The 11,770-nt window shown below is 46.6% G+C and overlaps 2 protein-coding genes across 6 annotated transcripts in view; both read left to right on the forward strand.

Annotated features, from left to right (window-relative positions):
* Positions 1–4,759, forward strand: part of btbd11a (BTB (POZ) domain containing 11a) — a 106,844-nt gene extending 102,085 nt beyond the window's left edge. For all 4 annotated transcript variants that reach the window (XM_035648914.2, XM_035648920.2, XM_035648883.2 and 1 more), the window contains one exon: positions 275–4,759. In XM_035648914.2, coding sequence (XP_035504807.1) covers positions 275–505 — 231 coding nt within the window. In that variant the 3' untranslated portion in view covers positions 506–4,759. The remainder of the gene's footprint in view (positions 1–274) is intronic.
* A 607-nt stretch (positions 4,760–5,366) lies between these two features.
* On the forward strand, positions 5,367–11,707 carry LOC118318870 (zinc finger protein 99-like). Of its 2 annotated transcripts, none has more exons than XM_035648934.2 (7): positions 5,367–5,713; positions 7,205–7,410; positions 7,521–7,622; positions 7,706–7,801; positions 7,906–8,016; positions 8,104–8,227; positions 8,919–11,707. In XM_035648934.2, exons 1-7 carry the CDS (start codon positions 5,686–5,688, stop codon positions 11,516–11,518), a joined length of 3,267 nt encoding a protein of 1,088 aa, XP_035504827.2. In that variant the 5' UTR covers positions 5,367–5,685; the 3' UTR covers positions 11,519–11,707. The 2 variants fall into 2 exon arrangements, with proteins under 2 accessions (XP_035504827.2, XP_035504835.2); XM_035648942.2 differs by lacking the exon at positions 5,367–5,713 and adding an exon at positions 5,788–5,970.
* Positions 11,708–11,770: the final 63 nt, after the last annotated feature.

Raw genomic sequence — 11,770 nt, forward strand, 5'->3', positions numbered from 1 at the left:
AGTGCTAATAAGCATGTCAGTCAGTTTTGTCTAGCTGTGTGCTGCCCCCAAGTGGCCAAAAGGTGAATTAAGCAAGTTCAAATTTGACAGGGAAACCTCACTGACCTTGAAAGTCTCCTTTTGAGGAGAGAGACACGGGGGCAAAAATGAATTAAATTTAAAAAACGCTACCGTCACTCGGAAGGGTTTTACACGAGGTGACTTTGATGCTTCAAAGCAGTTGATGAGTCTCTTTCCTGTTGTCCGTCCGTCCGTCCATCCACCACCGGCGTAGTTCCTCGGCGCCTCGGAGCTCACGGCGTTCATCGAGGGCTACTTCCTGAAGAGCATGGTGCTGCTGATCGAGCTCGACGGCTTCAAGCAGCTGCTGTACGAGCCCCCCGCCGCCGAGAGCCCCGCGTCCAGCCCGGGCATCTGCTCCGACATCCTGCTCGACCTGGAGAAGACCCTGGCCACGCGCATCCACTCCATCCACCTCTCCACCTCCAAGGGCTCGGTGGTGTGACCGCCGCCGTCCTTTTCACCCGATCCAGCCCCACAGCATCCGCCGTCGACGTCACGTGTCCCGCTAAACACAGCCCCCCCCCCTCCCGCAGCCGAAGAGGAGTTTTTAAATGTCAGGGATTCCCTTTAATCCAGCCGCCCGAGGGGCCACTGTTGGCAAAATCAGAGAGAGAGAACTAATGGCTCCCACCTCACACCTCATACAGTAAGAGAAGCTGACAATAACAGTAACAAATCAATAACACGACAGTATCACTTAGACCAAGCCGCGATTATGAGACTTTTCTATCGTGTCTCAGATAGAACACATGCATGAAGTACAAACTTTTTTTGTTTTTCATTTTTTAAGCTTAAAAGACGGTAAGAGTCGAATTTTAAAAAAGCAGCTTCGTCCTCGTCTCGTTTTACAAACGGCATCAGCTCAGTGCAAGTGGACGCCGTCGGCCCCGTGCAGCGGTCTCTTCACACACGCCCGAAACACAGCGGATACAATCGTAGCAATGCCGGCAGACGGATTCCTTCTTTTGGAAGGTTGGAACATTTCATGCCGTCACCGCCTGCGTTGGTTTTCACTGTGTCATCATCGAACCGTGTGCAGAGGCCAAACCAATCACACCATCTTCCGCCGTGCGGCAGTGAGAATCTATGCCGACGTATGCTTGAAAAAACAGAGACGTCCACCTGGGAAATGAACTTGTGATAACTCCGCGAACACTGTCTTTCTTTTTCATTTTCAAGTTGTTGTTGTTTGGGTTTTTTGGTTTTTTTTGCATGACCCCCTCCCCAACTGAGATGCCCTGATATTGCTTTTTCTCATTTTTATGCAGAGCTGACTTCACGGACCACCTTTCATGACGGGGGGGGGGGGGGGGGGGGGGGCAAGGGAAAGGGGGGAAAAAACTGCTGCTTATTAACTTATCCACTGCAAAAAAAAACTGACTGGACTGAGCGAACAGGGACGTGGAGATGGATTTTGATTGACAGGGAAGTTCTCTTGAAGACATTGTAAATACGTCCTGAAAGTTATTGTGCTGGTTCTTTTTTTTCTCCCTTTACCCCTTGTCTGTTTTTGTAAACTGATGTACAGTATTTCTCCTCGACTCGCTTGGCTGACGACGACACCGGTCTCGTTGAATGCCCCCCCCCCGATGCACTTTGTTCCTGCCGTACGTCTCTCTTTTAATGCAGAGCTGCATGTTTGAATCTGTTCGGTGCGTACTTGTCTGTGTCGATGGGACTGGGCGAGGGTGAAGTTCAATCACAAGATTTGTTCCCTTTACATATTTTCAGGGTCGATCGCACGTTTTTCGTACACCTCGCCGCATCTGGATTTCAACAATTGAATTCATTAGCGACACCAGTTTTTATGCACATTTTAAATTGGCACGTGAAAACAGGCCCGGTTTTACAGTCGTTCGAGGTGGAAAAGCTGAGATGATGAAATTCGATAAGAGCAAAACATTGAATGGACATAGCTTCATCGTGACAAAACAGGAAGCATGTGACTCAAATATCCGCCGGAATGGCGGCAGATCACGTTTTCTCTGCATCATGTTGGAGATATGCCAACTTTTTTATTTCACTGTGCCCAACTCCCCTCACATCTGCAGAACAGTGGGTCGGTGAAACATGAATTAATTCGCATTTTCCTTCGTCATCATTTAATACGCCCTGAATTCAGACGGTTCCAATAGTCGGGACGAGAACAAAACCTAAGAAACATTCAAACTTTGGAGGGAAAGATAAATGAAACTTCACCTTCAACTGCTGGTCTTATAAAATAATGTTGTGTCTCAGCTCGCGCGGGGCGGACGCTAATGACAGGTTTGAGAAAACTGAAAACACAATGTGAAGCTTGAGAAAAAATTGCTTTGGACTTCTGAGTCAAATCTACATGAATTCATCATGTTTTGTTCCCAATTTTCTGAGTTCACTGCACTGATTCACACGTCCGACCGGCTCTTTCTCCACGGCAACCGCATCAGCATCAGCAGCAGCATCAGCATCAGCAGCCGGGGCGCGTGTCATCTGACGGACAACCGGATTCTACAGGTGGTCCTGCACTCAAACATAAACCTTCATATATTCATATATTGTCTGGAAGAGTTCTGTGTTTCTGTGTCCGGCCCCATTGAGGATATTATTATTTTAAAAAGGAAAATCAATATGTAAACAGAGCAGGGAGGAAACAGCAGCTCCTCACAAACTGAACCAATTACCACGGCAGAAATTGGAAAACAAATTAAAATATGAATATAAAATATGAAATAGATTTAAATTACCAAGCTGGGATTGTTTTTAAATTACAAAAAAAGAAGTCCCGAGAGTGAGTTTGGGAGGCAAATTACAGTTTTTCTATTCATGTTGACTTTCTGGTGTTTTGTATTATTGATGTGATAATTGGCTCCAGTGTTTTGAGACTTGCTCCATACGATTGTATTTCCCCCAAACACAACCTGCTGTGCATTAGATAACCACACGTAGGACCAAACGTTAAAGCGGACACCCGTGACCCAGCGTCAGCTCTGGAGGAACCAGCCCTGTTCTTTGAACTCGGTTTTAACGCATCGCAATTTGGGAATATATCATATTCCACACGGCGTATTTTATGAATGTAACAATGCAAAGAAAGTTGGATACTTCCAAAAGTGTGCAATGTTTCAAGTTCAGCAACAAAACCAAAAGAGAAAGAGAAGAAAAGCTTCCCTCTGTTTCTATCAGCTCACAATGCAAATGTGTCTGAAGTGTCCTCGTACAGTACGTACACTGTAAGTCGTGGTGGTTGTTTCTACATTAATCTGACTGGACCGTCACATAAGAGATGAATATTATAGTTTTCAAATATTGTAGCACACTCAAAAAAATTGACTTCAATATTTGTTTTGGGCCAGAAACAAGAAACAGACATTTGAATAGAAACACAGAGGAACATAGAAGTTGGTTTTCAGTTCTGTAAATAGCTACAGACAAAAAAATTGAAATATAGATATTATCCTACGACTTTATTTTCTTACCTTACATACATAGCACTATATATTTTATTTTACATTCCACAGCTATTTTGTTTTACAAAAGTGAAAAGATTATATATAAAAATAAAAGGTATGCTTTAAAGTTTTTGAATTAAGCAATATTTCCATTTCCATTGTTGTTACTTTGACTCGTATACGATGAATAATATGTCGCCGGAGACGGGAGCTATACAGTATAAATGTGATTTGAAAAATGCATAACAGCCTGATATTTGTTCATATTTTGTCATAACTCATTGTGTATTTTTATTTGAAATATATTTCACCCGTTCTAAAAAGAGTATTTCTAACACATTTGGCTTCTTATGTTGAATCATCTACACATGCCCATATCATATTGAACTGAACCATTTAAATGTGAAATGTAACTTTAAAGATGCAAACCCTTTCTCTTTTCCTTTTTCTTTTTTTCTCACCGCAGAGGTAACAAGGTTCATAATGATGTCAAGCACTTTTTTGTGCCGGTGTTACTGTAGCCTCACACACACACACACACAATCAGAAGCATTAGTATTTTTTACAGCGTGAGTCTTATCGTGACAGACTTTAGACAGACAGCGGCTGAATAATGGCTTTAACATTGACCGGATGAGACTGAGCCAAAGGACTTTGATGGGCTCATCTCTCTCTCTTTATGTTTTAGTCTTAATGTTACGTCCTTAGCAAGAAGACTTAACTTTAGCCACCTGTACCTGTCGCTTCTGATCCGGGACGGGGGTCAAAGCCGTAGAGTAAATGTCGGTTTCGCATGGCTCTTCTTGTTTGATGTCGTTGAGAATGTGTTTCTCTGTACACCAGCTTCGTCCCGACGAGACCTCTCTCTCTCTCTCTCTCTCTCTCTCTCTCTCTCTCTCTCTCTCTCCCTCCCCCTCCTTCAGTTGTCCTGAGCGTTTTTTAAATTTTGTTTTTTGCCTGCGTGTTTTGCTCCTGGTGATAAAAGAACATTTCTCCTAGAGGCAGTGGAAACATGCATGGGGGATGTTCACTATAGGTTTTCAGGGTGGGGGTTACTACTTTTGCAATTGTATTATTTTTTTTCCTTTGATGAAAAACATGTATATTGTACAAAATATGTATATGGAATATAAATTATACAATGGTGTGAGAAGCAGGGACGTGGTGGAGTATAACAACAAACAGGAATGTTACACTCGTGCTACAGTTTCTGTCGTTCCATGACATGCTTTTGTGGACAGCTAATAAACGACCACAGTTAAAAACCAGTTTGTACTGTCAGTGCAAATCTTTATACGTATCTGAGCTGTTTCCGGATTCAAAATGTTTATTGTCACAGCGATTATACAAGTACAAAACAGAACAACTTTCTCTGGGAAGCTCCATTAAAAATGAAGGTATTTTCACCCAAACCAAATGACAAATATGAAACCTTGAATGTAAGTAAACTGTTGTATTAATGGTCTCTTATAGTAATGTCAACATTGTTGGGTTCTGAACTATGTTTGTGGGTAAAAACAAAAAAACTATTTACAGTCTATCACAGTCAGCATACAAACAACAGCATTGAAAAACTTTTAAAAAATGGTATCCATGTACTTAAAGAATTAAATGTTTAAATTGTGTTGAAGGATGAAATTTCAGGGTTTTAGCATTTTACCTTTTTTCTACAATTTTTTTTGTTCTCGGTTGCCTAAAAAAATGTGAATAAAAATCAGCAACATTAAGATAATAATTATATAATTGTAGTGATATGAAAGAGGAATAATTTAATGAATTCAATGTTTGGGCTCGTTTCGTCAAACGGCCTCTAGGGGGGAGTATACACCAAAACAACTCAGTGTGTCAGCCTGACATTACGAGGACGAAGAAGAAGAACATCTCCCCGTAGCCGGAATCCGTGAAGTTTGTCAAATTATGACAGGAAGTCGTTTTCTTTTAATAACAATAACAAGATATATGACTCGACGGTCCGTACGAGTGAACGTGAGCCCGTAACAGTCCCGCGGCCTCCGCATGACAACCGGCGTGGAAACAGTCAAGAGTCGGTGACTACGCCTGCGCACTCCGGGCTGAATATCGAGCCGCCCTTCCTCCGCGCCAACTCGCACCGCAGCAGGACTCGGGCGGACGTTCCACGCACAACAACCGCGAGTTACTTCGCGCCTCTGACCGAAAAGTGCTCCGTGGCGACATGGAGAGTCCGCTCCGCACCGAACACGGTAAGGTGGCGGTAATTCAGACAAAGTTATCGCCCCTCGGCGAGCTGCGAGGGCATCTTTCGGAATGTGTGCGCCCGATTTTGAACATGGCGTACCCCGCTCTGAGATGGCGGTGGCTTTGTGCTGCTGCGGTTACGGGAAGGAGCTTAACTGTGTGCTAGGCTAGTTAGCAAACAAACAAGCAATTCTGCTATTTAATCACAACGTTAACTGTTTTAAGCTTTAACAGACAGCGGCCCTTCAAAATCTCCACAAAGGTGAGTTAGCAAGTAGCAACTGGACATTAGCACAGTTGCGGTTGACAGGTGCTGCGTTTGCGGGCTTTCAACTAGCTAGAGGCTAAAAACAAAAATGGCTATTGCGGTTAAAATTCACAGGCAGCGTCGCTTTTCCTTCACTGAAATGTTAAAAAATAAAAGCGTTACCATTCCGACGACGTGTGTCGTGCTTTTCCTCTTCCTACACAACTTCCACAGCGCGGAAAGTCTCGACTGCAGCAGCCATGTTTACCACTTTTGTTGGGAGCGCTCGTGTGGCGTGAGTCGAAAAAATTACGACACTTCGCAGCGCCCTGAAGGCAACTGGGGACCAGTTGTTGTGGAGGCGGTGGTGAAGTTGATGCTGCAGCTGATCCCAGTTCCCTGGGTTATTAGGTTATCATTCATTTGTTTGGGATATTGATTAACTGCAATAGTGTGTTTTTGACTGGTATATAATCCCTAATATATGTGTGTTAAATTGAACCACCATACTTGTAGTCTTTGATTACACATTTCAAAGAACTAAGTTGAGTTTGAGGGGTTATATGCAAAGTATATTTAATCTACCATTCATTTATAACATGCTTCTAAAGATTATCTTGATTATCAGTTTGTCTGCCAACAAGTCAACAAAGTGTCATAAAATTATGGAAACATAACCCGGAATAATTTGCCCAAACAAATATCCATACAATTTATTTAGGATATGAAAGGTGGATGAGCATTTCAATAATATTTGCAGCAATGGGTTTTTTTTCTCCTAGAATAAAATACAAAAAAAATGTTTATCACTTTTATCCTTTGAGCAACTCATAGTATATAAAGTGACATATACTGCAGCTGTTGGTGTTTGTCTTGAACTATTAATCAAAAATATGTCCGTAAAAAATGTCACAAGATATTGAAAAAGGCTCGTCATTGTTTCCAGCAGCTCGGTATATTTTCAGTTGACCCTTCTGCCAAATCTGCCAAGCCCAAAGTGAGTTTTTCATCATTTGTGACAGAGAAAATGATCATCCAGAAAGAATACTTTTGCCTTTTTTGCTTGAAAATTGTATAAATGCTCCCACACTGACCCTTTAAAGAGATTTGTGGACGTTAGACACATATACATAGAATTTGCTGTTAAGAGGCCAATACTCATAAAACATCTGCCTCACCACTGACTGTAAACACAATGATGTTTATAACCCTCATAATCAGACTTGTGTGTCGTAAATCTGTTCCACAGATGAGCCTCTGCTGCTGCTGCCGTCCCTGCGGCTCTTCATCCCGCCGCTGCGCCTGGTGTCTGCGGCCATGTGGCAGGTCGTCCAGCGGGGAGACGTGCACGACTACGGCATGGTGGAGGAGTTCGTCAGCACCGTCACGGAAATCGTGCCGGAGCTGCTGAACGCCGACCAGAAGGCTCAGCTCCTCCTGGGACTCAGAGCTCGGGTAAGACTGTGTCCAACTGTCGCTGACAATCCTGCGAGTGTGGGGAACAATTTTTCCGGGTGCTTCCTCCTTCTGTTATATTTACCTCGAGGTGAAATCGTATGTTGCAGGTGGTTCTCGAGTTGTGTCAGGCCGAGGAGATGACGGACAGAGAAACCATCGAGATGCACCTGGACCGGATCAAGGCCCTTGTGTCCACCTGGGCGGCACAGGTTAGTTTCTGAAACTCTGACGCGCGGGTTTGCAGAAAAAAGCATTTTTCTTAAACTCTTAAACCATTTTGTTTGTGTCCCAGCCGTGTTTTGCAGAGGTCGAGTTTCCAGAATCAAACTTTGCTGATCAAATTGAGTTGTTGTTGAAAGACACAGAAGAGAAGGAGAAGTTTTTCCAGGTTTGTGTTATTTTTTTTTTTGGTGTGTGTGTGTGTTAGTTCCTGTAAGAAATATTCTGTTTGCTGTCAATATTACTTCAACAGAGATTGTTTTTCTTTTCCAGGATGTTTTCCCGACGGACTTTGGGCCAGACTACGACAGCGCTCTGCAGGTGCTGATGCTGGATTTCCTGTCCAGGCTGGAGAAGCTTCTTCCAGTACCAGACATCCAGCAGGTACTGGAAACAAACCTTTTGTGTTAGTAGTTAGTTTTTCAACCGACTAGTGAAAGTCATAGTTGTTTATCTTAATCTTTTCTCCAGACTGCGTCCATGCTCTGTGCCGTCCCGTCGGCCCTGGAGGAATGTGTGCACTCGGTTCCCGACCTGCAGCACCTGAAGACCGTGCTCCTGTACAACACAACACTCGGACATTTCGATTTCTCTGGTGAGTCTCATCTTGACGGCACGTGTTGTCTTTTGGCTGACCATAAAATCTACAAATGTCTATTAAGTAATTGTTAAATAAGATTTTATCCATTAAATTATCTTTTTCTTATCCTTGTTTCTCAAAACGTGGGATTTGGAATATTTTTGATAAAAAGTTATTCCATCTGTTTCATGTCAAACCTTTGAAATACAGACCTGACAACATCGAGCACTGATCACAATAATTCACAATGGAGAAAAAATTGATTTGCAAGGACAAAACCCAGTCTTTTTATTTTGGAAATTGAGATAAAGTCATAATTACATTAGCATTTAAAAAATAATTGCATACACTGTGTTAACTCGCACTCAACATTTTAATTGGCCTTTCTGCTGGATGCAGATAGTGAAGTTAGACAAACAAGTTAATTACAGTTTACAATGAGTCTTTTTCCCATGGTGCAACTGAACAACATTTCAAAAGTCCTGGTCACAATCTGGCTATTTAAGTTTGGGGCTTGAAGACTTTTTGCCATCACAACAGCTCCAGAAACATTTCAAGACAGTTTTGAAGAACAGATTAATTTAGGCTCCAGTCGTTTAATAAGATGAACAACCTGTATACTAACGTGCACATAAGCTAAGCTACTAAAACTGTGTCTGTGTGCTACGAACCACGAAGGTAATCAGATTCTTCTTCTGCCCCATAGAAGAAGCTCAGAGCATCCCTTCTTCCTTTGGCAACTGCATCCTGTCGTCGCTGTCGCTGCCTCAGCTGGAGAAGGTCATCATCGACACAGACCAGATCCAGCTGCAGCCGTCGTCGGAGCAGATGCAGGGCTGCATGGCGGTCCAGGTGGAGGGCGAGACTGTGACGCTGTTGGACTACATTCAGATTGAGCAGCCGGAGGGTTTGGTCGAGCCCGACGATCAGGAGGTGACCGAGATGAACGAGGAGGAAGCGGCCGGCGACGCGACGGACGAGGACGTCGGCGACGCCTTGAAGCCGGCGGCTTTCCAGCCACTGAAACAAAGCAAACGGCTGCAGTTGAAGAGAAAAGCTTTAAAGGACAAAAACTCAGCAGCAGCCAAGAGGCAGAGGAAGAAATACCCCAACAACAAGACGTGTCCCGTGTGCAGCAAGACGTTCCTCCGCGCCGCGGCCATGAGGCGACACCAGGAAATTCACTCGTCGAACCGCGATCTCAGGTACAAGTGCGCCCACTGCGACAAGCGCTTCAGGGACCTCTACGACATGAACCGGCACAACATGCGCGTTCACGAGAAGGACGAGTTGAGCAGCAACTCCAAAGAGGAGGACTCGGGGGACCCCTGCACCTCGGAGATGCCGGAAAACAAAACGTGCGACCTGTGCGGGAAGTATTTCGGCCGCCCGGTCGACATGGAGCGACACATGAAGTCGCACTCGGAGGACAGGCCGTACAGGTGTCCCTTCTGCGAGAAGAAATTCAAAAACCCGTACGTCCTGAAGAGACACCAGAAGGAGATCTGCAAGAGCCGAGAGCTGAAGAGGCTGAAGAGGAAAGAGACACAGCAGTCCAACCCACTGCTGCCGCCGCCGTCGGACGGGTCGACGGAGGGTAAAGTCTGTCCCATCTGCAGCCGGGTCCTGCCCTGCACCGCGGACATCGCCAAGCACCTCCGGTCCCACTCGGAGGAGCGTCCGTTCATCTGTGTCACGTGCGAGAAGGGCTTCAAGTACAAGGACACGCTGAAGAAGCATCAGATCATCCACGGCCACGAGGGGATTCGGGAGGAGGAGAGCAAGACGGTGGAGCAGATTTTGGCGGAGGCCGACACGCAGACGTGCGACGACGCCACTGGCCTCGATAAAGGAGGAAGTCCGGAGGAGTCGCCGTCGGCGCCGGTGCACAAAGTCGGCAAGAAGGGCCTGAAAGTGTGTCCGGTGTGCTCAAGGGCGTTCGACAGCGTCAAGACGCTCAACCGGCACGTGCAGTGTCACACGGAGGATCGTCCGTACCACTGCGTCCACTGCAAGAAGCGCTTCAAGCACATGCACGGGCTGAAGAGGCACCAGATCTACGCCATCTGCCACAAGAAGATCACCCGCTTCCTGTGGAAGAAGGAGCCGAGGGCGGGCTCCAGCCAGGGGGAGCCGACCGGCGCCGACCCGCAGCAGGGGCCGCCGCTGAAGATCCCCGTGTGGTGCTCCAACTGCGGCAAGCACTTTGAGTACCCGTCCGCCCTGAAGGAGCACCAGGAGAACGTGTGCCAGGTGGACGTGAGGGACGTCATGGGCTGCGACGACTGCGGCAAGGAGTTCAAGAGCATGACCATGCTCAAGGTGCACCAGCGGATCCACGACCCGCTCTACTGCAAGGAGTGCGGCAAGATCCTCGCCAGCGAGCAGGCGTTCGAGCGGCACAAGCTGATGCACCGGCCGATGCAGTGCACCATGTGCGACAAGACGTTCACGCTGCTGCGGCGCCTGCGCGAGCACTACGAGAAGCAGCACGACTTCGCCGGGCCGTTCGCCTGCCCGCAGTGCGACAAGACCTTCGTCCAGCTGTCCTACCTCGCCATCCACCAGAGGATCCACAAGGGCGAGTTCCCGTACAAGTGCAGCCTGTGTCCGGAGAAGTTCCGCTCGTCCAACTGCCTGACGGTCCACCAGCGGAAGCACACGGGCGAGAAGCCCTTCCTGTGCTGGCAGTGCGGCAAGTGCTACCGCTCGGCGTCGGAGCTCACCGTGCACATGGGCACGCACTCGGATGAGAGGCCCTGGGCCTGCGCGCAGTGCGACGTGGCCTATCGCACCAAGCTGCAGCTCACCAACCACGTGGAGCAGGTGCACATGGGCGTGCGCTATCCGTGCGCCAGCTGCGGCAAGCAGTTCATGAAGGAGACGTCGCTGAAGAGGCACGAGCTCATCCACACGGGCGAGCGGCCGCACCAGTGCACCGTGTGCGGCAAGACCTTCCTGACGGCCAACGAGCTGCGGCTGCACAACCGCTACCACACGGGCGAGCGGCCGTACAAGTGCGAGGTGTGCGGCAAGGCCTTCATCCAGTCGGGCTACCTGAAGTCGCACATGCGCATCCACACGGGGGAGAAGCCGTTCAAGTGCGACCTGTGCAACAAGGGCTTCCGGCTGTCGTACCACATGAAGAAGCACCGGCGCACGCACACCGGGAAGCCCAAGAGCTACATCTGCGAGGACTGCGGCATCGCCTTCCTCCAGAAGAAGTCGCTCTGGGAACACTCGCTCACGCACAACGTGAAGATCGAGCCGCCGTTCGCAGATGAAGTGAGGATTGAGTTACTGTAGGAGTCCGTTTCTTCTCTAGGCAACGAAACCAAAAAATTTTCTCTGGTTTTAATTCGTCCTTTGTTATTTGATTTTGACTAAATCGTAAGATGTTGATTCATATGTTGTGTTAAGCTTTTTGGATGAACTCTAAGGTGTATTATTTCTTCTTACATTGCTTTTTGAAATAAATCCACCTTGAATGTGTAATTCTCGCTCCCTTTTTTAAAAAAGTGCTGTAATTATTTACAAAAGTACTTGACGTTAGTAGAA

Source organism: Scophthalmus maximus, chromosome 12 (assembly GCF_022379125.1).
Source record: "Scophthalmus maximus strain ysfricsl-2021 chromosome 12, ASM2237912v1, whole genome shotgun sequence".
NCBI lineage: Eukaryota > Metazoa > Chordata > Actinopteri > Pleuronectiformes > Scophthalmidae > Scophthalmus > Scophthalmus maximus.

Excerpts from the sequence above, each read along its gene's own strand:
- LOC118318870 (XM_035648934.2), top strand. The coding sequence starts at position 5,686 with ATGGAGAGTCCGCTCCGCACCGAACACG. Across the intron at positions 7,411-7,520 it reads TCCTGGGACTCAGAGCTCGG|GTGGTTCTCGAGTTGTGTCA; the intron begins GTAAGACTGTGT and ends CGTATGTTGCAG. Across the intron at positions 7,623-7,705 it reads TGTCCACCTGGGCGGCACAG|CCGTGTTTTGCAGAGGTCGA; the intron begins GTTAGTTTCTGA and ends TTTGTGTCCCAG.